The sequence below is a fragment of the Sycon ciliatum genome, chromosome 2 (assembly GCF_964019385.1).
Source record: "Sycon ciliatum chromosome 2, ocSycCili1.1, whole genome shotgun sequence".
NCBI classification, from domain to species: Eukaryota; Metazoa; Porifera; class Calcarea; order Leucosolenida; family Sycettidae; genus Sycon; species Sycon ciliatum.
Genome location: NC_088644.1, coordinates 9,310,823 through 9,334,314, shown reverse-complemented (window position 1 = coordinate 9,334,314; position 23,492 = coordinate 9,310,823). Strand labels below are relative to the sequence as shown.

Here is a 23,492-nt window from a genome sequence, read left to right as displayed (position 1 = left end):
GACCGGCTGCAGATTTGTTTCTACATTTTTTCAGAGTGTTCTGGAAGGCTTTCCAACTGGGGCTGTTATCAGATAGTGGTGTGGACGGTTTACTCGTAGCTGGACAGAAATCTGGATCCGAGAAAATTTGTTCACGAGAGGGATCTTCATAAAGTTTGGAGAAATACTCAAAGCAGGCCTGTTCCGAGAAAGTTGGTGTTACACGTGATCTGCTTTGGGACATGCGTTTTGCAAACCCGTAAGGGTCCTTAAGAAAGGCCGTCCGCTGTTTCTGCGCTTCACGGTCTTGCTCTTGTATTTGGATGATCTTTCTCAGTTTCTTGATGTCTTTTTGCACACGGTTGTAGTCTGATCTGATGGTCTCAACCTCATGGACGGCAAGCCTATCTCTCCTTCGATATTGCTTACGCAGTGCACGGCGTTTGATGTAGAGCTCAGTTAGGCATTTGGACTGACGTGGCTTCTTCGACCTTCGCTCTGGGGTGGGTTCAGAGATGGTGTGGTCGAGGAAGAAGAATCTGAGGAACGAGGTAATCTGATCAAGTGAATCGTCTGGATCGTTTTTTCGTATTTTTGACAATGGAAACAGGCGTGTGATATGTTGTTCTAGTTGTGTGTTTGTTTTTTCCCAGGCCGGGCTTGACCTGGGAAGATTGAGCTTGCTACTGTCCTGCTCTGGGCTTTTGTGGTCTAGCACATTCTGGGAGCCATGCTCCAACTTCTCTTCTTCGTCGCCATCAGCACTGTGCTGGGATTGCGGGCTGATTGCAGTGGCAACGACCGTCTTACTACTCCTGGTTGGAGTGAGCGGTTCATCGACGACCTTGGCCTGAAAAGCCCGGCAAGATTTCAGATGTCGAGCCATGTTTGAACTAGATATAGGTTTTGCACAATGTAGACATGGCTTTGTGTTGGTTGTACTCGAAGTACGCGTACATGCTTTTGCTTTCGTGTGCTTGTGCTGTGCTGCAGGCGCAGCCCCTTTCCATGCAGCTAAACATTTCTTCGTCTGATAGTGACGGCTTAAATTGAATCGGTGGCGAATGGTGCTTCCGCACCTATCGCACACCCCTGCAGCTGGCTGCGAGCTAGGGGAAGTGTGAGCGGGTATCGGCCGTGACGCGTCATTACCAGACTCACACTCCTCCCGGGTTGTTGAAACAGTTACAGGTTCTGGGCTTGGTGTGCAGCCCAGTGAGGGGTCATCCTCCGGCCGCTTTCGCCCCCTCCGGCCAGCATCTCTGCTGAAAGTACTTGTGATGAGAAAATACAGTCTAGAGGGGTATCAGCCCGCTAGACCGGATGTGTAGCAAAACTGCTACGAGGAGATGCCGAGAGGCATCGATAGTAACACTGGCAGATGAGCGCCAGTGTAGGCGACTGATGTGCGTCGACTTCGACCGACAGTTGGGCGTCCGTCGAATATGTATCTAGCTGGCAGATGTGCGCCAGCTTTTCTGGCTGACAGATGTGCGTCGGCCAGTTAATGAGGCAGAATGTGAAGGGAAATGCTCACCATCAAATGGTGGATAAAAACCGTTTCGACTGCTTTTTAGACAGTAACGGGTAAAGAAAAAAGGAAAAAGAAACTCATATAATGCAATTCGAAGAGATAGGCCCCCAGTACAGTTGGGGTGTGGTTGTGTCCGTATGGTATGGTGTGTCATGTACAGGTAGTTGCGTTGTGATGTATGGTAATTTGTAGGGCGAATGTCGAGAAGGCTATGAAAATAACGATTCGACAAGAACAAGTGACTACGAGAGGTTGGCAAGGTTGGCGATCGTCCACCCCCGAAGAAGAAGAAGAAGAAGAAGAAGAAGAAGAAGAAGAAGAAGAAGAAGAAGAAGAAGAAGAAGAAGAAGAAGAAGAAGAAGAAGAAGAAGAAGAAGAAGAAGAAGAAGAAGAAGAAGAAGAAGAAGAAGAAGAAGAAGAAGAAGAAGAAGAAGAAGAAGAAGAAGAAGAAGAAGAAGAAGAAGAAGAAGAAGAAGAAGAAGAAGAAGAAGAAGAAGAAGAAGAAGAAGAAGAAGAAGAAGAAGAAGAAGAAGAAGAAGGGAAATGCTCACCATCAAATGGTGGATAAAAACCGTTTCGACTGCTTTTTAGACAGTAACGGGTAAAGAAAAAAGGAAAAAGAAACTCATATAATGCAATTCGAAGAGATAGGCCCCCAGTACAGTTGGGGTGTGGTTGTGTCCGTATGGTATGGTGTGTCATGTACAGGTAGTTGCGTTGTGATGTATGGTAATTTGTAGGGCGAATGTCGAGAAGGCTATGAAAATAACGATTCGACAAGAACAAGTGACTACGAGAGGTTGGCAAGGTTGGCGATCGTCCACCCCCGGCCCTTTAGAGGCCGGAATGGCGAGTTCAAATCTTGATTTTAAGGACGTCCAACTATCCTCGCTGGGTGGCCGATCGCCCACCAAGTGCTCTACAACAGGTTCACCAAACAGTTTTAATACAAAGGCCAGTCGCGCCATGTTCGCTCCCTTCGCCTTAGCCATAGGACATAGCTTGAGTTCAGCGCTGCTTGGCGACAATTCCTCCGCAAGAGCCTGCGCTGTTCCTTAGTGCAGCGCAAGGATCTCGCGAAGGAATCCAAGCTGGTGGATATGGCGCCTCTCGCTCCCACCTCTGCTGTGTGACTTTCCGTCTCCCAGCCATTCCTTACACACGCGTTATGAAGGTGACGATAGCGTTCGATTTTGATTTCGCGCGATTGTGCAAAGCGATCTTCACTACATACCGTGAGTTCCAGCCACAGAACTCTTCTCAATTCTTTGGAGAAGAGCACTATGTCTGGACGACAGGTTGTAGGTGCTATGAAGTGGGGGAAAACAAGTTTCTCATCCTTCATGTCCACCAGGACCTTCCAGTCTGCTGAGCTAGTTACGAATTGGTCATTTAGCCGTTTGCGTTGGGAGGGGGGCTGTTTGGGGAGATTCTCTCCTGCCTTGCAGAAAGTTATGTAATCAATTCTCTTCTGTTTACTCTGCGTTTCTGCTGATGCCGTGGCCTTTTGATAAGTTTGGATGGTTTCGTTTACTAGTTTTACTATGCATTTCAGTACGTTGTCGTGGCGCCAGGTATATCTGCCCTGGTGGAGGGCTGTTGGACATGCTGATAATATGTGACGGAGCGTAGCTTGCCTGTTGCATAGAGGGCATTGTTGTTCGACCACAGAGTTACCCCACCTCCTCAGATTGTCAACTGTTGGTAGTGTGTTTAATACACAGTTTAGTTGAAAGGAGAAAGTCCTCCCGTAGCCTTCGTACAACAGTTTTTTCCAAGTGAGGTCTTCAAACATCGTGTCTCTCCACTTTAACCAGCTGCCTTGCATTTGCAGGCTTTTGAGGTGGGATAGCTGGTCTTGGCAGTCACCTTCATGAATGGTATTGAGTATTTGTTTTCTAGGTTTGATTTTCTCTTGTTTGTCATGCCTAAAGCCGAGTCCTGCCCTGCCTTGCTGGAGGTTAGTTGGACTAGCTTCAGAGATCGCTGCCTCGGCACATTCCATTTCTTTTATTGCGGAGTATTGTCTTGTGAGCAGATACTGTTGTTTGCTGTGATGTTGGTACAGGTTTGCCATGTTCTTGTCGCTGCTGTTCTTGATGATATTCCATCTAATGACCTGTCGTTGCTTCCATAGCGTAGGGATGTACAAGAAGAAGAAGAAGAAGAAGAAGAAGAAGAAGAAGAAGAAGAAGAAGAAGAAGAAGAAGAAGAAGAAGAAGAAGAAGAAGAAGAAGAAGAAGAAGAAGAAGAAGAAGAAGAAGGGAAATGCTCACCATCAAATGGTGGATAAAAACCGTTTCGACTGCTTTTTAGACAGTAACGGGTAAAGAAAAAAAGGAAAAAGAAACTCATATAATGCAATTCGAAGAGATAGGTCCCCAGTACAATTGGGGTGTGGTTGTGTCCGTATGGTATGGTGTGTCATGTACAGGTAGTTGCGTTGTGATGTATGGTAATTTGTAGGGCGAATGTCGAGTAGGCTATGAAAATAACGATTCGACAAGAACAAGTGACTACGAGAGGTTGGCAAGGTTGGCGATCGTCCACCCCGGCCCTTTAGAGGCCGGAATGGCGAGTTCAAATCTTGATTTTAAGGACGTCCAACTATCCTCGCTGGGTGGCCGATCGCCCACCAAGTGCTCTACAACAGGTTCACCAAACAGTTTTAATACAACGGCCAGTCGCGCCATGTTCGCTCCCTTCGCCTTAGCCATAGGACATAGCTTGAGTTCAGCGCTGCTTGGCGACAATTCCTCCGGAAGAGCCTGCGCGAAGAAGAAGAAGAAGAAGAAGAAGAAGAAGAAGAAGAAGAAGAAGAAGAAGAAGAAGAAGAAGAAGAAGAAGAAGAAGAAGAAGAAGAAGAAGAAGAAGAAGAAGAAGAAGAAGAAGAAGAAGAAGAAGAAGAAGAAGAAGAAGAAGAAGAAGAAGAAGAAGAAGAAGAAGAAGAAGAAGAAGAAGAAGAAGAAGAAGAAGAAGAAGAAGAAGAAGAAGAAGAAGAAGAAGAAGAAGGAAAGTAATTCGCACCAATAAAAACTGGTGGGTAAAAAACCGTCTCGACTGTTTTTTAGGCAGTGACGGAGAAAGTAAAAGGAGAAAAGAAAAAGAAAAAAGGAAGCGGATGCCACTGTGGGCCAATGCCTGGGGTTGAGCAAAAGCGGTGAAGGCTAAAAAGCTCTTCAGAGCGGGAGCAGGCCAGTGCTCAGCGTAGTGCAATATGGACGAGACTGTTGTAGTGAAGTTGTGGACGAGACTGTTGTAGTGAATTTGTGTTGTGGCGTCGTGCAGTTTAACAGCAGCTTGGTGCAGCGAAAGCATACAGCGAATGGCAGCGCGCAGTGTTGTGGCTTTGTGCAATAGTAGCTCTAAGCGGCGAAAGCATCTACTGATAGACTCGCTCCAGCGCGGCGCAGCACAAGCAAGTAGACTAGAAAAACGAAAAAAAGCGAACGAAAGCTCGACTTGGTTGGCGAACACCCACCCCCGGCCCTTTAGAAGCCGGTGTGGCGAGTTAAAACCAAGATTTGAAGGGTACCCAACTATCCTCGCTGGGTGGCTGTCCGCCAACCAAGTGCCAACAAACTGCCTCTCGGGGACTTTTAAAACAGTGGCCAGTCGCGCCAAGCCTTCTCACGTCGCCTCAGCCAGATAACGTAGCTGGAATTTAGTGCTGCGTTTCTGCAGTTCCTTCTTAATTGGCGCTGTTTTTCCTTACAACCGCCCAATGCCCGTGCCAAACCGTCCAGGCTGCTGGAAATGGCTCCTCTAGCTCCCACCTCCGCTGTGAGGGCCTCGACTTCCCAGCCATTCTTCATACACTCCTGTTTGAGGTGGCGATACCGTGACAGCTTCTTCTCCCTGGACTGGATGATGCGGTCTTCGCTACACACCGTGAGTTCCAGCCAAAGAACCCTTCTCAATTTCTTCGAGAAGAGAACTATGTCTGGACGACACGTGGTAGGTGCAATAAAGTGTGGGAATACTAGCCTCTCGTCCAGATCTGAAAGAAGCTGCCAATCATGTGATCCTGACAAAAAACCATCGCTCAGACCTTTCCGCTGAGGTAACTCGCCATGGGGGGATGTTTTGACCCGGTTTACAGAAGGTAATGTATGTACCATTAGTGGGAGTTTGCTCGGTATTTGACGACTTTTGCTTTGCTGATACTACTTCTGTCATGAATTTACTGATCTGTTTCAGGACGTTGTCATGGCGCCACGTGTACCTTCCTTGATGGAGTGAGGAAGGGCAGGCGGTGAGAATGTGCCTCAGTGTTGATGTCCGCTGATAAAGAGGGCAATTCTGGTCCACAACAGAGTTGCCCCATCGTCTCAGATTGTCAGGCGAAGGCAGAGTATTAAGTATCGCGTTCATTTGGAACGATATCGTCCTTCCATAGCCCTCGTATAAGAGTTTCCGCCATGTCATGTCCTCGAACATTGTGTCTGCCCATTTGGTCCAGGCCCCTTGCATTTGTAGGCCCTTTAGGTGCCGGAGCTGCTCCTGGCAGTCGCCTTCTCTGATTGTATTGAGGATTTGTTTCCTTGGTTTTACCACGCGTGCTTTTGGTGTCACGAAGCCCAGTCCGGCTCTGGGCGGACGTGAAGCAGGCGTGTCCCATACGGCCGTTTCGGCACATTCCAATTCCACAACCGGCGAGAACCTACGGGTGAACGTTTGTTCTTGTTTTCTGTGATGGCAATACAGTTGAGCGATGTTGTGGTCTTTGCTGTGCTTGATAATGTGCCATTTAATAGTTTGCTGCTGCTTCCATAGTGTTGTGATACACATGAGCCGGAGACCTGGCCTTTCTCGATTTCCGGTGAAGAGGATGGCGGTGTTTGCAGCCTTGGGTAGGCCTGCCCACTTTTTAATAAAGGAGAGGCTGCTGTGATGAAGCATTTTGGCAAAACTGTAACACAGGTCAAGTATCTCTAGGTGCCATGATATTTTCGGGATGATCAGATGTTGATAGAGCCAGAGTTTCTGGTGACCGACAAGGTGGGTTTCATGCACCAGTTTTAAGAGGTATCTAGTAAGGTCAACGAGATCTTTGCGTTGTTCCTCCTCTTTCATATTGTCCGTCAAATTTCTCCCCAGAAATTTGAATTGCCGACCATTTAGCGGCGGTACATCCTTGCCGGATATTGTAAGGCCGGGGTCGAAACAGGTGTACTTGTTGTTGATTAGTTTCGCCGCGTAGGTCCTGCATTTATGCGGGGCAGCTTTCATTTGAGACCAGGACAAAAACTTGTCCACAACATCTAGTTTCTTTTGTGCGCCATGGGTTCTGTTACTAAAAACGGCTAAATCATCTGCGAAACCAGTGTTAGAAGCAGTGATATCCGTCTGCTTGAAATTGTATGAAAGTGCCTGTAGGGGTTTTGCCTGGAGGGCATCGAGGAGGACTTGGAAGGTAATATTGAACAGTACTGGGGACAGTGGGCATCCCTGAAACACACCGATACTGTACCGGAACGTCCGGGTCTGGGGCTTTCGTACGGAAGCAGTGAGATGTTCGTAGTAAGAAAATACAAGTCTTCTGATTTTCAGTGGGATATGGTACCGATGCAATGCCGCTTGAATTAAATTGTGCTTTACTGATCCGAACGCGTTCTTTAGGTCTATCCACACAATGGCTATGGAGCGCTTGTTCCTCTTCGAGTCTTTCATGGCTTCGCTACACAGAGTAGCATGCTCCACACAGCCTGACATTCCCGGCAGGAAACCTTTCTGTGTCATGCCATCAAAATACTCATTCACCAACATATGGCGAGTTAGTATCTTGGACAGCATGGCAAAGAAGATCTTACCATCGCAGTTGGATAGAGCGATTGGTCGGAACTTTGCTGGATCTGACACACTGTCACTTTTAGCAATTAGTGTAACGGAGGCGCACTGCCAAGATCGCGGGATGACACCAGTCTTCCAAACTGTTTCGAAGATGCTGAAAAGGATATTGTGCAGGCATTTGCATCGTTTCCAGATTATGTACGGAATACAGTTTGAACCAGGAGCTGACTTGTTCCTGCATTTTCTTAGGGTATTTTGAAACAGGGTCCATGTTGGACTCCCGTCAGTTAACGGAGTGGACGGTTTGCTCGTGGCTGGAGAAAAATCCGGCAGGGAGAAAGTTTGCCCACGTTCCGGGTCTTCATACAGCTTGGAGAAGTAATCAAAACAAGTCTGTTCTGAGAATTCAGGATTGACGGGCGTTCCTTTCCGGGATAGCCGTTTGGCGAACTTATGGGGGTCTCGGAGGAAGGCAGAGCGTTGCTTTTGTGCTTCGCGATCCTGCTCGTGTGTTTTGATGATTTTCCACAGTTTTTTGATGTCCTTCTGCACCCGGTTATAATCCTTTCTGAGGATCTCAACCACATGCTCGTCTAATTGGTCCCTGGCTCGGTATTATTTTCGTAGGGCGCGGCGCTCCATGTAGAGCTCCGTTAGGCATCTGGATTGGCGTGGTTTGGTCGACTGGCGCTTTGGAACTGCATCCAAGGCGGTGTAGTCAGTGAAGAAAAATCTTAAGAAAGACGTTAGTTGACCTAGGGATTCATCAGGGTCAGCATTCTTGATTTTTGACAGAGGAAAATGGCGCTTAATGTGTTGCTCAAGTTGTTGGTCTGCTTTTGCCCAGGCAAGGCTAGACCTTGGCAGGTACAGTTTGTTATTGGGCAGATCCTGATCCGGTTTATCATCATTTGCATGTAAAACTTGCTGGGAGCAATGCTCCATCGTCTCGGCTGTGACAATGTTGCCGTCAGCGCTGTGCTCAGGAGGCGGGCTGACTGGGTTGGCAACATCCGTGTTACCACTCCTATTGCTAGGGGTGAGCGGAATGTCAATTCCCTTACTTAGGTAAACCTTACAGGATTTAAGGTGACGTGCCATGTTAGATTTGAATATGTTTTTCATGCAATGCGGACAAGAAGAAGAAGAAGAAGAAGAAGAAGAAGAAGAAGAAGAAGAAGAAGAAGAAGAAGAAGAAGAAGAAGAAGAAGAAGAAGAAGAAGAAGGGAAAACTCACCATCAAATGGTGGATAAAAACCGTTTCGACTGCTTTTTAGACAGTAACGGGTAAAGAAAAAAGGAAAAAGAAACTCATATAATGCAATTCGAAGAGATAGGTCCCCAGTACAGTTGGGGTGTGGTTGTATGGTATGGTGTGTCATGTACAGGTAGTTGCGTTGTGATGTATGGTAATTTGTAGGGTGAATGTCGAGTAGGCTATGAAAATAACGATTCGACAAGAACAAGTGACTACGAGAGGTTGGCAAGGTTGGCGATCGTCCACCCCCGGCCCTTTAGAGGCCGGAATGGCGAGTTCAAATCTTGATTTTAAGGACGTCCAACTATCCTCGCTGGGTGGCCGATCGCCCACCAAGTGCTCTACAACAGGTTCACCAAACAGTTTTAATACAACGGCCAGTCGCGCCATGTTCGCTCCCTTCGCCTTAGCCATAGGACATAGCTTGAGTTCAGCGCTGCTTGGCGACAATTCCTCCGCAAGAGCCTGCGCTGTTCCTTAGTGCAGCGCAAGGATCTCGCGAAGGAATCCAAGCTGGTGGATATGGCGCCTCTCGCTCCCACCTCTGCTGTGTGACTTTCCGTATCCCAGCCATTCCTTACACACGCGCTATGAAGGTGACGATAGCGTTCGATTTTGATTTCGCGCGATTGTGCAAAGCGATCTTCACTACATACCGTGAGTTCCAGCCACAGAACTCTTCTCAATTCTTTGGAGAAGAGCACTATGTCTGGACGACAGGTTGTAGGTGCTATGAAGTGGGGGAAAACAAGTTTCTCATCCTTCATGTCCACCAGGACCTGCCAGTCTGCTGAGCTAGTTACGAATTGGTCATTTAGCCGTTTGCGTTGGGAGGGGGGCTGTTTGGGGAGATTCTCTCCTGCCTTGCAGAAAGTTATGTAATCAATTCTCTTCTGTTTACTCTGCGTTTCTGCTGATGCCGTGGCCTTTTGATAAGTTTGGATGGTTTCGTTTACTAGTTTTACTATGCATTTCAGTACGTTGTCGTGGCGCCAGGTATATCTGCCCTGGTGGAGGGCTGTTGGACATGCTGATAATATGTGACGGAGCGTAGCTTGCCTGTTGCAAAGAGGGCATTGTTGTTCGACCACAGAGTTACCCCACCTCCTCAGATTGTCAACTGTTGGTAGTGTGTTTAATACACAGTTTAGTTGAAAGGAGAAAGTTCTCCCGTAGCCTTCGTACAACAGTTTTTTCCAAGTGAGGTCTTCAAACATCGTGTCTCTCCACTTTAACCAGCTGCCTTGCATTTGCAGGCTTTTGAGGTGGGATAGCTGGTCTTGGCAGTCACCTTCATGAATGGTATTGAGTATTTGTTTTCTAGGTTTGACTTTCTCTTGTTTGTCATGCCTAAAGCCGAGTCCTGCCCTGCCTTGCTGGAGGTTAGTTGGACTAGCTTCAGAGATCGCTGCCTCGGCACATTCCATTTCTTTTATTGCGGAGTATTGTCTTGTGAGCAGATACTGTTGTTTGCTGTGATGTTGGTACAGGTTTGCCATGTTCTTGTCGCTGCTGTTCTTGATGATATTCCATCTAATGACCTGTCGTTGCTTCCATAGCGTAGGGATGTACGTTAAACGTAGGCCGAAGCGCTCCCGAGCGCCGAGAAGAAGAAGAAGAAGAAGAAGAAGAAGAAGAAGAAGAAGAAGAAGAAGAAGAAGAAGAAGAAGAAGAAGAAGAAGAAGAAGAAGAAGAAGAAGAAGAAGAAGAAGAAGAAGAAGAAGAAGAAGAAGAAGAAGAAGAAGAAGAAGAAGAAGAAGAAGAAGAAGAAGAAGAAGAAGAAGAAGAAGAAGAAGAAGAAGAAGAAGAAGAAGAAGAAGAAGAAGAAGAAGAAGAAGAAGAAGAAGAAGAAGAAGAAGAAGAAGAAGAAGAAGAAGAAGAAGAAGAAGAAGAAGAAGAAGAAGAAGAAGAAGAAGAAGAAGAAGAAGAAGGAGTACGCGCCATCAGCATGCCAATGGTCTGCTCAGCCAGCCAGCTCGCAGTCGGTGTGGCCAAACGAGATTCGCCACCGCAGGAGCATTGCTGTGGAACAGTTTGCCTAGAGAGGTGCGCACCGTATCCAGATTGCAAGATTTTAAGCTAGCCTGCCTTCCTTATGTATGCCTGAAATAGGTTGTGTTTCGTCAGGTTTTGACATGTTCCTTTCTTCTCAGTATTCTCGCTCGCATAGTACTCCACTTCTATGATAATATTGCCTATGCTGTTGCTCATTAGGATTTGGGCAAATTCTATCCTTCGCTTTCATATAACTGGGCCAGGAACCCGTTTGAACTTGCGAAGTAAAATAAAATCAATCAATCAATCAAAGAAGAAGAAGAAGAAGAAGAAGAAGAAGAAGAAGAAGAAGAAGAAGAAGAAGAAGAAGAAGAAGAAGAAGAAGAAGAAGAAGAAGAAGAAGAAGAAGAAGAAGAAGAAGAAGAAGAAGAAGAAGAAGAAGAAGAAGAAGAAGAAGAAGAAGAAGAAGAAGAAGAAGAAGAAGAAGAAGAAGAAGAAGAAGAAGAAGAAGAAGAAGAAGAAGAAGAAGAAGAAGAAGAAGAAGAAGAAGAAGAAGAAGAAGAAGAAGAAGAAGAAGAAGAAGAAGAAGAAGAAGAAGAAGAAGAAGAAGAAGAAGAAGAAGAAGAAGAAGAAGAAGAAGAAGAAGAAGAAGAAGAAGAAGAAGAAGAAGAAGAAGAAGAAGAAGAAGAAGAAGAAGAAGAAGAAGAAGAAGAAGAAGAAGAAGAAGAAGAAGAAGAAGAAGAAGAAGAAGAAGAAGAAGAAGAAGAAGAAGAAGAAGAAGAAGAAGAAAGGCATATTCAAAGGAAGTAGTGCTTACGATAGCGAATGCAGCAGGCAAATGAAGAATATCGCGACTTAATGAGTGAGTGGGAGCGAGAGACTGGGTGATTGCGAGAGCAAGCGAGAGTGAGAGCAAGTGAAGGAGAGAGCTCAGTCTAGAGTCTGAGTTGAAGCAGAAAAACGGACAGAAAGACGTAAAGGCAGACAGACAGAAGGACTTACAGGAAGAGAGACAGAAGGACTTTCAGGCTCAGAGAGAGACAGACAGAACAGATTCTCGCCGCGATCCAGTGTTGATCAATCATGGCCATCATCATCACCACCATCCTGTGTCCATACACAAGAAAACAACAAGACACAGTAATAACTAATTGTACTGCATGTGCAGTGATGGTAAGGCGCTGACGCCTGTTGGGAATTCCCTAGTAAAAGAAGAATAAATAATAATAATATAATAAATAATGGCAACTGGCGTAAGCGACCTCTGGTTTTAGCGACGTGACCTTCTGACAATGCGGATCACTGCGGGTGTGTTATCTAATTGCCTAAAAATCTATACTGGAAGACCAGTTAACGAACATTTAATTGTAACGAGTTTACGAATTTGAACTGACTGCCCGCCCATGGCAAGATGAATGGAAAAGAAATTGGGGAAAATCCACTAACACTACACTGCCCTACCCCTATCGCACTACACTGCCCTACCCCTATCGCACTACACTGCCCTACCCATATCGCACTACACTGCCCTACCCCTATCGCACTACACTGCCCTACCCCTATTGCACTACACTGCCCTACCCATATCGCACTACACTGCCCTACCCATATCGCACTACACTGCCCTACCCATATCGCACTACACTGCCCTACCCATATCGCACTACACTGCCCTACCCCTATCGCACTACACTGCCCTACCCCTATCGCACTACACTGCCCTACCCCTATCACACTACTCCTTCTAGTCCTACTGCTTGCTAGCTAGCTACTGCAAGCCTTCAGACCGGCCTGATGCCAGCTGGGCTGCCAAAACCACGAAAAAAACTATGGAGCTGCAAAAGTCCCAACTGGCCTCTGCCTGTACAGCCTACTGCTCTTTACTTACCCACTGGATCAGCAGCAGATGCACCTGCAGACGCTAATGCGGCCTCAGCAGTACTGCCGGGCTGCCCGGAACTTGTCGACGGGTTCCAGCTTGGCCAATAACCTTCTCGCGCTGGCTGATGGCTCGACTTTACGGATGCATTCAAGGAAGGTGTGGAAGGATTCGTCATCACCAGTGCTTAGTGCATCGAGCAATTCCTCATTCTGCGCTGCACGGCCAGTGTTTGATGCAAATAGCTGACGCTGTGCACGCGTAATCAACTTCTTAGCCTCACACTGGAGACGCATAGCACCTGGAGTTAGCGTGGAAACCAGGTCAGGCAGAAGTTCTGTGAAGACGTCACTCTCCCATGCTGTCATGTCAGAGAGCTGTTGGTCGAGAGACTCGTCTGAAAATGTTGGCACAACACACACATAGAGAAATAGAAATCTGAATGGTTTCACATCTATCACATGACTTTACGGGATAGGCATGTTGGGTTCAACTCCACTCAACTCCTGCATCTATGGGTCACATGATGTCGGCCATGTTGGTTCCGCTGGTCACATGACATGATCACTTTCTGCACAAATTTAGTCACATGACCAAGATGTGACCACAACTCCATACATTCCGTTCCTAAGTCTGAAGCTATTGACAAGCCATGCAAAAGCAGTGTTGGGCTTAACGCTGCTTCAGTAGAACTACCCGACACTAGGAACAGGCCTGGCCTGGACTTGACTTGATCCATCATGCAGCTCTACAGACTTGCGAGTGCCCGCTTCTGATGAGCATAAGTTTGTGCAGTGAAAAGGTTTACAACTGACTCGCCGGGCCCCGCAGTGATACGACGGACCGTTTGCAGGGGTATCGGAACTGGTGCAGCAGGTGCGGCCAAAGTCGCAACAATTATTATTATATTATTATTATATGCATGTTCGCGTTGATGTCAACAATGTTGAAAAAAAGAAAGGTTGCAAACAAATTGTAGAAAATTGCCGGGGGGGGCTCCCCTCGGCTCCCCCCTAGTTGGGGGGGGGGGGCCAAGCACGCCCCTGGTCACCACCAGGACTCGACCTTAATGAGATCCCACATATAAGCTCACAAAACCACAGTAGGGGAGTAAGGACAAGGTGCATAGCAAGTGCGCCGATGGTATCTGTCTCACTCACCCATTCACACTCAAGTACACATGCATGCACAAACACACATGCACGCACAAACACACATGCACGAACATACACACATGCATACACCCACCACATATATATACACGTACACACACGTACACACCTTTACTAAGATCGTACAGTTCACTTCCGGCAGCTACATCCTTGGGCGGGCAGCTGTCAAGCTCATCCATGCCTGTAGGTTGCACTGCGGTGAATGTGGTATCATTTCCTGGCGTTGCCCCGGCTGCTGGTTATGCAGAGAAGAAGGAAAAGGTGATATGCACACCATAGTACCATACAGACACTTCAATGCAGCAGTATATGTATATTATGCTACAGTACTGGTTTAACCCTTTGTGGACTAAATTCAATGTATGTGGAGAATTGTGCCCTCAAATTTTTCCCTTGAATCGGACATAACTTTAGTTTCCCGGGGACAATTGTCATCATCTTGGGCATCCTGGAAATCCCCTGACGGGAAGAACAATTAAGCGTGTGCCACGGTGTGACATGCTTTGTTAGGTGAGTTTAGATTTATACTCGACCTGAGAACACCGGGCAAAGCTGTTCCTCAACCGAACGGACTCCGCAACCGGCCATTTCTACAATCAATGTGTACATGCAACGTCATGCATGCATCTCTGGCCAGTCTCAGTGACGTCGTCACAGGAATGCGGTGTCCTGTACAACTTGCCGTGATCAGGACATAAGAGTACAGCTGAATACATAGCTCTATGCACACCTCAAAGCAGCACAGCTTTGAGGTGTGCATAGATAGATAGATATTTTTACCATCATTTTACAGTATTGCGCTCCTCGACATTTGTCTTCTTGAGCACTCTCGGTAGGCTGCTCTAGTGCTGCTGCATTACGCATTGCCCGCTTCTTTTAGTAGGTAGAGCACTCTGGCGCTAGATGGACGAGCTATCTTAATGTCTGTGATGCCTCCTTTGCACCATGGCTGGTAGCTCGACTTGCTTTTAAAAAGCTCGTAGCTGTACTGATGAGGCCTTTATGGCTGAAACAGCTTGCTGTCCACAGCATTGAGCACCATAACATTACGGTATTTCCGCTGTGATAACAGGCAACAGTCGTAGCCAGTGTGGATGAATACACATTACAGTACACGCACATCTCTTTTATTCAGACCTCGAAGTAAGTTAGTTAGTGTCATATGCGAGATCTCTGGCTCTTCCCCATTGAAACGTACAATTATGTATGTGGTTACTGATAATTTCTAAATTTATGAGCAGTGCCCTGTACGCAGTCCCGGATTGCCGGGCCTGGTAAGAGAGATCTGAGTGCACCATACCTTGCACAGGAGGTGGGACAGGTCTTCTAAGCAGTTCAGCTAAGTGTTTTTGATTCGATGCTTCAAGGGAATCGATGAGCTGGTCCAGAATGCTCGGGTCTACAGCGACTTTACGTTGAAGGTAGTCATCAAGTAGCAAACGTACAGCGTCCGTTCTGCCCAGCTGACGCATTGCAGCGGTTGTCCTGTCCACCACGGCTTCTCCTGGCTCCACTACTTCTCGATGTATCAGTTGGTCGAGAAAGGGAATAGGGCTGAGATCTTGTATTAGACTATCTCGCGCTAAAGTCAGCTTTCTGCGCGCTTCATTTCCAGACGCCATCATGACATGCGGCTAGTGCAGGGACCCTTGCTTGATTCGGACGGAAAGCAAGGGGTATCGAGGCAGCAAGAAAACCGACGTAGCTGTAGCGTAGGTGCTAGCGCTACTTTCAACTCTACTACTAGGGATATCACCGTATTTTTTCTTTCGTAGTAAACCAAGAAAACTGTTTGTTTTCGGGAAGAACTACAGTACAGGAGATAGCACAGAAAATTTGGATGAAAAATCTTGAAGGATACCAGAGATATGAGGCGTCAAAGTTATACGCCAACCTTCATCATGATGTATGCGGAATGCCATACTGCTGTGGCACCAACAGGGTTTTCCGGAAAGCCTAGCAACTGCTTAGCAACATTACAATATTATCAGAATGCTATGAAATCTGGCTTGTACTTTTGTAGGTGCAATATTATAGGTGTAATATGTATCTAATATTGACTGAGTACGAGGTCAATATAGCTAGATTATAGGAAATAAAAGCCGAGTAAAAGACCGAGACGAAGCCGAGGTCTTTTACGAGGTTTTTATTTCCTATACTGACCAAGTACGAAGTCAATATTAGATTTATCACGACAAACAGTCCGTATTACAAATTCCAGAATGATAACCTCATGAATCCCGGTTTTATGATTGCACAACCGTTGCACCACCACCTACTCATGCAGTGACCATGGTGACTAGGCACCGTTCAACTGCGCAACCCCTAAGCAGTCAAATATAAGCAGTCAATATAGCCCTAAGGAGTGAAATATGCAGGAATATTTGACTGCTTAGGTATGGCAAAAATCTATGTGAGTCAATACTAAGGGAGTGATAAAGGTGCAATACAGGTTGGTTAGTCCTAATATTGACCAAAATATAATATTTCGGCAAGCGATGACCAATGAGAACGAGCGCGGCGCCCGTAGCAACCACCATAGCAACAATGCTAAATCCATTGAACAAGAGTTCCACTACTATGAAATTGAAGTGAGCACCGGTGGCTATGGTTGTATTATACAGGAGTATACACGTCATGTACAAATAATAAATACAGCAATTTGGTCTTCAGATGCCCAACTTTACTGCGGCTGTCACACAGTCAGTTGATCAATCATGTACATGTACATTTTACATGTAAAATGCACAATAGTGAAATACGCGTACAATCCAATCACTGACGCGATCCATGTCAGAGCACCACTCCATAGCAATTTCTTTCTGGTTTCAAGGCGACGAGTCGAATACAAAATCATAGCTCACTTTGTCGCAATAGCGAAAGTCTCCGTCAGGTGCAATCTTTCACTAGGGCCAACAAATCATCTGAAACACTCCTAGTACTCCTAGCGCTTGAACATATTGGGTCCAGAAATTCATTCCTTTTGGGCGACCAGGAGGTGAAAGTCTTGAAAGCGCGATGAAGAGCGATCCCCAGCTCGAGAAGAAAGCACTATTCTACATAATTCGAGGTCGCTGAACACGATGGTGGGTGTTTCCTGGCCGTGTACTCCCTCCAAACGGATGAAAAATCCAATTGAAAACTACACTCCTCACAACAAAAAGCTCAAACTACAGTTGCCCAAGCAAGTGCGGCACCAAAACGAGCAGGAAGACCTCAGCTATCAAACGCACCAACTAATTTACTTTCAACTTTGAAAAAGAAAGCAGGACAAAGCAATTCGACAAAAACTGCAGCGAAGTCCATGGTGCCACCGCTACCATACTAATGAATGTACGTGACCCGCGTGAAGGCTGTTTTCAGCTGATTTGTCACGTGACTGAACTCCCTACGTACTACCCCAGAACTAAAAGTCTTTAAAGGGGAAGTATACCCTAAAATCAAATTTTCACCAGTAACTGTTGTAGTCTTCGGGGTGCTGAGTCGAATGGTCGTGGTCCGAGGAAGCTGAGACGCTCGCTTCCTCCTTTATTCCCAATCGAACTCGCGCACTTCCACCGAAACTGGGTGACTGCGCCCTACTAGATGGGGATTTGTATGCAAAATGTCACTAAAAGCGCCATTTCGTTCTTATAAAAGCACGGATGACCGCCATTGGCCCATAATATGTTGTAGTCTTTTGGACGCTGGGTCGACTGGTTTTGGTCCGAAAAGGCTGCGATGCAGCGTTCCTCCTTTATTCCCAATCGAACATGGTTGAACAAGCGGTCACGTGCTCCTGCGTACACCAGTCACCTGGTCACCGTGCCTGCAGGGTACAACTTACTAGCCTGTTTGACCTTTTTTGGGTGCAGTCCTGTCACTCGAGTTGAACTCGAGTTGAACCTTGGTGTGAAAGTTGTCGCCTGCTGGCGCGGTGACCAGGTGATTTGGGCAACCAGGAGCACGTGACCGCTTCTTCAACCATGTTCGATTGGGAATAAAGGAGGAACGCTGCATCGCAGCCTTCTCGGACCAAAACCAGTCGACTCAGCGTCCAAAAGACTACAACATATGGGCCAATCGCGGTCATCCGTGCTTTTATAAGAACGAAATGGCGCTTTTAGTGACATTTTGCATACAAATCCCCATCTAGTAGGGCGCAGTCACCCAGTTTCGGTGGAAGTGCGCGAGTTCGATTGGGATTCAAGTAGGAAGGGAGCGTCGCAGCTTCCTCGGACGAAGACCATTCGACTCGCCACCCAGAAGTAAAACAAAAAAAGTAAATTATCGTATCCGTTCCCGAAGGGAACTCACGACGGCCGCTAACACCCGATAAACCCTAGCTGCAGATGCAGCGCCTAGAAGTATACCCTAAAATCAAATTTCACCAGTTGTAGTCTTCTGGGTGGTGAGTCGAATGGTCTTGGTCCGAGGAAGCTGCGACGCTCCCTTCCTACTTGAATCCCAATCGAACTCGCGCACTTCCACCGAAACTGGGTGACTGCGCCCTACTAGATGGGGATTTGTATGCAAAATGTCACTAAAAGCGCCATTTCGTTCTTATAAAAGCACGGATGACCGCGATTGGCCCATATGTTGTAGTCTTTTGGACGCTGAGTCGACTGGTTTTGGTCCGAGAAGGCTGCGATGCAGCGTTCCTCCTTTATTCCCAATCGAACATGGTTGAAGAAGCGGTCACGTGCTCCTGGTTGCCCAAATCACCTGGTCACCGCGCCAGCAGGCGACAACTTTCACACCAAGGTTCAACTCGAGTACCCCGCACGGTCCCGCTGGACCCGTCTCCTTGACCGAACTTGATCCTGTGACTCCTGCTGACGTCCGACGTCTCCTTGAGAAGTTGGATGCGCGGAAAGCCACAGGTAGTGACGGCATACCGGGCTCTCTGCTACAGCAGTGTGCTGACTTGCTTTCATATTCTCTTGCTGTGCTGTTCTGCACCTCGCTGAGGACTGGAACCATTCCATCCGCATTTAAATTGGCGTCTGTCGTGCCACTGTACAAGGCCGGTGACCCATCAGTCCCCACCAACTATAGACCTGTATCCCTTCTCCCAATAGTGTCCAAGTTGCTGGAGAGGGTAGTGCAACACCAGTTAGTTCGTCATTTGGACTTGACCCAGGCATTACCCGAAACACAATTTGCCTTCCGCAAGAAATGTTCCACGGAAGACGCCCTCTGTGTGCTGACTGATAATCTGCAGAAGGCGAGAGACAGTGGCAAGACCACAGGGCTGTGCCTGTTAGACATGTCGAAGGCTTTTGATAAAGTGCACCACGACAAGTTAATTCAAGACCTCCTTGCGGTTGGAATTTCTGGAAAAGCCCTTAGTTGGTTCGTCGACTACTTGTCCGGCCGCAAGCAGCAGATCCTCATCTCGCCTTTAACCAGCCCTGCTCTGGCTTGCACCTGCGGAGTACCCCAAGGCTCTGTTCTCGGCCCTGTCCTCTTCAGTATATACACACGCGATGTCCCTTTGGTTTCCTCGCCTGTACCAAGTGTACAATTTGCAGATGACATAGCCCTGTACGACCCCCAGGCCTCAGCGGCGGAAGCGTCCAGAACCCTCACCACAGCGGCAACTGCTCTGGCCGGTTGGCTGAAGTCCCGAGGCCTCATCTTGAACGCCACCAAGAGCCAGGTTCTGACTATCTCTCCCCAGCAGCATGTACAGGAAGTAACAGTCAAAAGCGGCGACTGTCTCCTCCCCTCAGCGTCTTCTGCGCGCTACCTCGGCGTTCACCTTGACAATCGCCTAGATTGGGACACCCATGTAAACTATGTGGTCACCAAGGTTGCCAAGAAAATTGGCGCCTTGTGGCGGGCACGCCGAAGGCTATCAAGACGCTCTCGTCAGGTGTATGTGAAGGCGGTCATAATGCCCGACCTGCTTTATGGCTCCTGCTGTTTCTCAGCCGCAATGCGAGAGGGTCAACTGAAACGACTGCAAACCACGCAAAACAGAACCATCCGCTGTATCGATGGCAACCCGCCCCGGACAGCCATGCAGCCGCTGCTCACTGCTCACTCCCTGTACCGTGTCAGCGAGCTCTACAGGCAGAAAATATTGATCACCATCTGGCGGTGCATCCACGCCCGCACCAGCCATGTGCTCGCCCAGCTTCTGACCCCGGCACAAAGCACCCCTACCCGCCATCAGCAGTCAAATGGCCTACTAGGCCAGGCAAACCGTAGCCGCCGCGGTCAGCGGAGATTTTCTGTTGCTGGTGCTCTGCTGTGGAACGCTCTCCCTGGTGAGGTCCGCACAATTACCCGGCTACCTGAGTTTAAGCATGCATGTGTACCATACGCCTGTAGGGAGTAGTTCGAGTTGCTGCTGATCGGTCTGCTCTCCCTCCCCGTGCAGTTCAGTAACCCGCACATAGTATCACAGATACATCGTATTCTCTCTCTCCCCCCGTTTACCCGCAGTTATTAGTATCCTATTCTCTTACTATGTCCTTCCATAGCTTTTACTATGTTCTTCCATAGCCACTTCTAGGCTAAGCCTTCGCCGTCATTTTATTGGGTCGTCATCCCGTTTGAATGTGCGAAGTGAAATAAAAACCAACCAACCAACCAAAAAGTTCAAGTGACAGGACTGCACCCAAAAAAGGTCAAACAGGCTAGTAAGTTGTACCCTGCAGGCACGGTGACCAGGTGACTGGTGTACGCAGGAGCACGTGACCGCTTGTTCAACCATGTTCGATTGGGAATAAAGGAGGAACGCTGCATCGCAGCCTTTTCGGACCAAAACCAGTCGACTCAGCGTCCAAAAGACTACAACATATGGGCCAATGATTAATGGCGGTCATCCGTGCTTTTATAAGAACGAAATGGCGCTTTTAGTGACATTTTGCATACAAATCCCCATCTAGTAGGGCGCAGTCACCCAGTTTCGGTGGAAGTGCGCGAGTTCGATTAGGAATAAAGGAGGAAGGGAGCGTCTCAGCTTCCTCGGACCACGACCATTCGACTCAGCACCCCGAAGACTACAACTGGTGAAAATTTGATTTTAGGGTATACTTCCCCTTTAATACCAAGCATTGAACAGACATCTCTGAACAATCTGGAGTCAAAGTTTTTGCCCTGGTCAGTGTGCATGTTGCACTACTCACTACTAACACTAGGCCCATGCCGGCATGGTGCAGGATGCATTATTATTATCCTAGCGCTAGCGCAGGCCTGAGCATCCCCACCACCATGGTAAAAAAAAACATACACGTCCGGAACCATGCCAGGCACTGCCCATAGGCATAGGGTATCACGGGCCGCGGTGACTACAAAAACTATATCTGTACCTTCTATGTACGTTTTGATGTGCACGATGGAGCATGACCAGAAATCTGGCATATGACATCACTATTTCGTATTTCTACAAGTATATTAGTTGCACTACGGTACTGTAGCACTAGAGTAAAATTCACCCCCAGGGTGCCCAATGGCAGACCGAGGGCGACGTTCCACTTCGAATTCCGGCTAGGAGAGATACATGTATGGGAGAACACTGTATGGCACTATGGGTACCCGAACATGTTGTTTGTTGCATGCTTATCATGGGGGTGTCCTACATGTATATACTTACTAGATAATCAAACACAGTGTCCTCCACCTTGTTTCATGCTGTCAAACCAACAACATATAATTATGTACTTGCGGCGAGAAAGCATGGGGAGTGTGGCAGAGAGGAGATGAAACAGAGTAAGAAAGTGACGTTGGAAAGGGGAACAAGTACTAGTAGCTAAACATCAATGTATAACTGCAGAAAGGAATGAACCAGAGAAGATATTCTCTCCAGTTATTTAATAATAGCTATAAGATGAACAACAGCGAAGATTCATTACACGAGAATGTATCGGATGTCCAGACACCAGTCAGGTGATCCCCCCTCCCTCGCTTTGACGGTCCAGACTTTATTCTCCCCTGGCTTGGTGAGCGACCTGGGCAAAAGGTAGGGGTGGAATAGTAAATTGTTGGCGTTTCGTAATACCAGACCTGACTCAAATGCAGAGAGGCAAATGAAAATCATAATAGTAATAAAGGAGCCATAGCCTTTCCTGCCGATGACAACACAATACAGTACTTGCATAGGCTTATGAACCATGCTCTGCTGAAGGGCACAGAACAGCCTGGTGTTTAAAAAAAGACATGTGCTCCTGAAGAACCACATAAAACTGGAAAACACGTACAGTTCATTGGACAGCTCACCCCCCCCCCCCTACACACACACACGGGTTGAGATTATCCAAGCCGTCACTGGACCAAGCCCAGCGCTGCACGGCACTTGCATAGCAAACCCTGGGCTGTGCAGTCAACTCGACACTATTCAGTTTACAACACTGGGCTTATAGTCTTATACAGTACTAGTCTAGCCTCACACTTCATCAAGACAGTCCCAGTGCTTAAAAATATACACAACAGCTTGCAATTCTCGCCACACATGACTAGATAAATATCACAGATAATATATCCACAATGCATTTTATGCAAGTCAAGGTGTCAGTCCTAAATTGAAAGAAGATATCAAGCCCAGAAATATTGTCAGTACATACCGGTAAGTAAGGCGCAAGAGAACACGGTCTGAAGATACGTAGTCTCAGGCTCGGTTTGTATCCGATGAAAGCACTTTGAAGTAAAGCATACAAGGTCCCGTCCTGCATAAGCGGCTACTGGAAACCAGGCCCCTGACATGCTTAGTCCTCAGAGACTCTGTAAGAAATATCCTGGCAACAGCTCTGGGTAGTGATGGGTAGTCAGCTTAAACAGCAGTGGGAATCAGTCTGTGTCTACACCAAGAAGACGCCTGTACTGCTTGACCTCTTCTTCGGGGAAGATGATCACCATTGCATCATATAGCTTCTTGCACGTAGCATGCCCATCCTTGGCGATCCATAAACGAATCAGATGGTTCAGGTATAGCTCATCGGTCAATTGCCTTGTCCGATCAATACGAGCCTCCACGAGATTGCTCGCATTTCCACCGTGCTTGAGAAAGGGACGGAGAAGAACATCACTCATCAGGCGCATCTGCTCACCATTGAAGCATTCCCTGAGGTCATCGCACAGCCTAGGGCCGCATTATTTCCAACGACGTCCAAATTGCAAGTTTCTTCTTTCTGGAGACAAAAAGGAGAGCAAACACACAACACGCCAACAGCATGGCAAGGAGTCAAATAGGTGTGATTACTCACTCTATACAAATGTATAACTCTTGACACGACGTAGATACATCCCCACACAACAGTAGCGTAGGATTGGAGGGGGGGGGGGCAAATACCTGTTGGCGGATGTAGGGCTGAAAGTCGATGAACATGTTATGTGTGCAAGCGCAAGTGAGGAGCACTGAGACCAGCCAGTGCTTATATGCACACAGTCCAGCCAGTACATACACTCAGATCGACTGTAGTCAGAGCTGATCCGGTATGGAATACAGTGCCGGATTCAGTCAGACGAGTACAGGCCACGCAGTGTCGACTCTATGAGATCTACAAGAAATGCGCGTACCAACTGCGTGAAACACAGTCACTTAGATCACCGCTGGGTCGCTTTTTCCTCGTAGCAAAAGTACATCAGTAGCCCCCAGGTTATGTACTCTCCAACTGTCTCTTGCTCGTAGCTGCTGATGAAGCTTTTTTGGGGGGCAGTTTCCTTCGAAATCTGAAAGGCAGGAGTACTTTGCTTTACTCAGAGTCAGTTCTTCTCACTGCTATGCCACAGATATGGTGCAGCATTCCAGAGAAGATCACTTTCCAGCAGAAATCTTCAAGCCTTAGTACAGTAGTTCTTGGCCCTCGGAGAGTGACGATTGGATGGTACTTTGGACGTTGGGCTGTCAGTCAGATCTGCTTGTCCTGCGGTTCAGCTGCATGCGATCTCTCTGCA

At 47.4% G+C, this 23,492-nt stretch overlaps 1 protein-coding gene across 3 annotated transcripts in view; it reads right to left on the bottom strand.

Moving 5' to 3' along the window:
* Positions 1 to 15,439, bottom strand: part of LOC135808556 (uncharacterized) — a 128,773-nt gene extending 113,334 nt beyond the window's left edge. Inside the window, exons 1-2 of one of the 3 annotated variants that reach the window (XM_065321768.1) lie at positions 14,911 to 15,439; positions 13,720 to 13,845 (exon numbers count right to left, since the gene is read on the bottom strand). In XM_065321768.1, coding sequence (XP_065177840.1) covers positions 13,720 to 13,845; positions 14,911 to 15,235 — 451 coding nt within the window. In that variant the 5' untranslated portion in view covers positions 15,236 to 15,439. The remainder of the gene's footprint in view (positions 1 to 13,719; positions 13,846 to 14,910) is intronic. The other 2 variants (XM_065321766.1, XM_065321767.1) reach the window with 2 other exon arrangements.
* Positions 15,440 to 23,492: the final 8,053 nt, after the last annotated feature.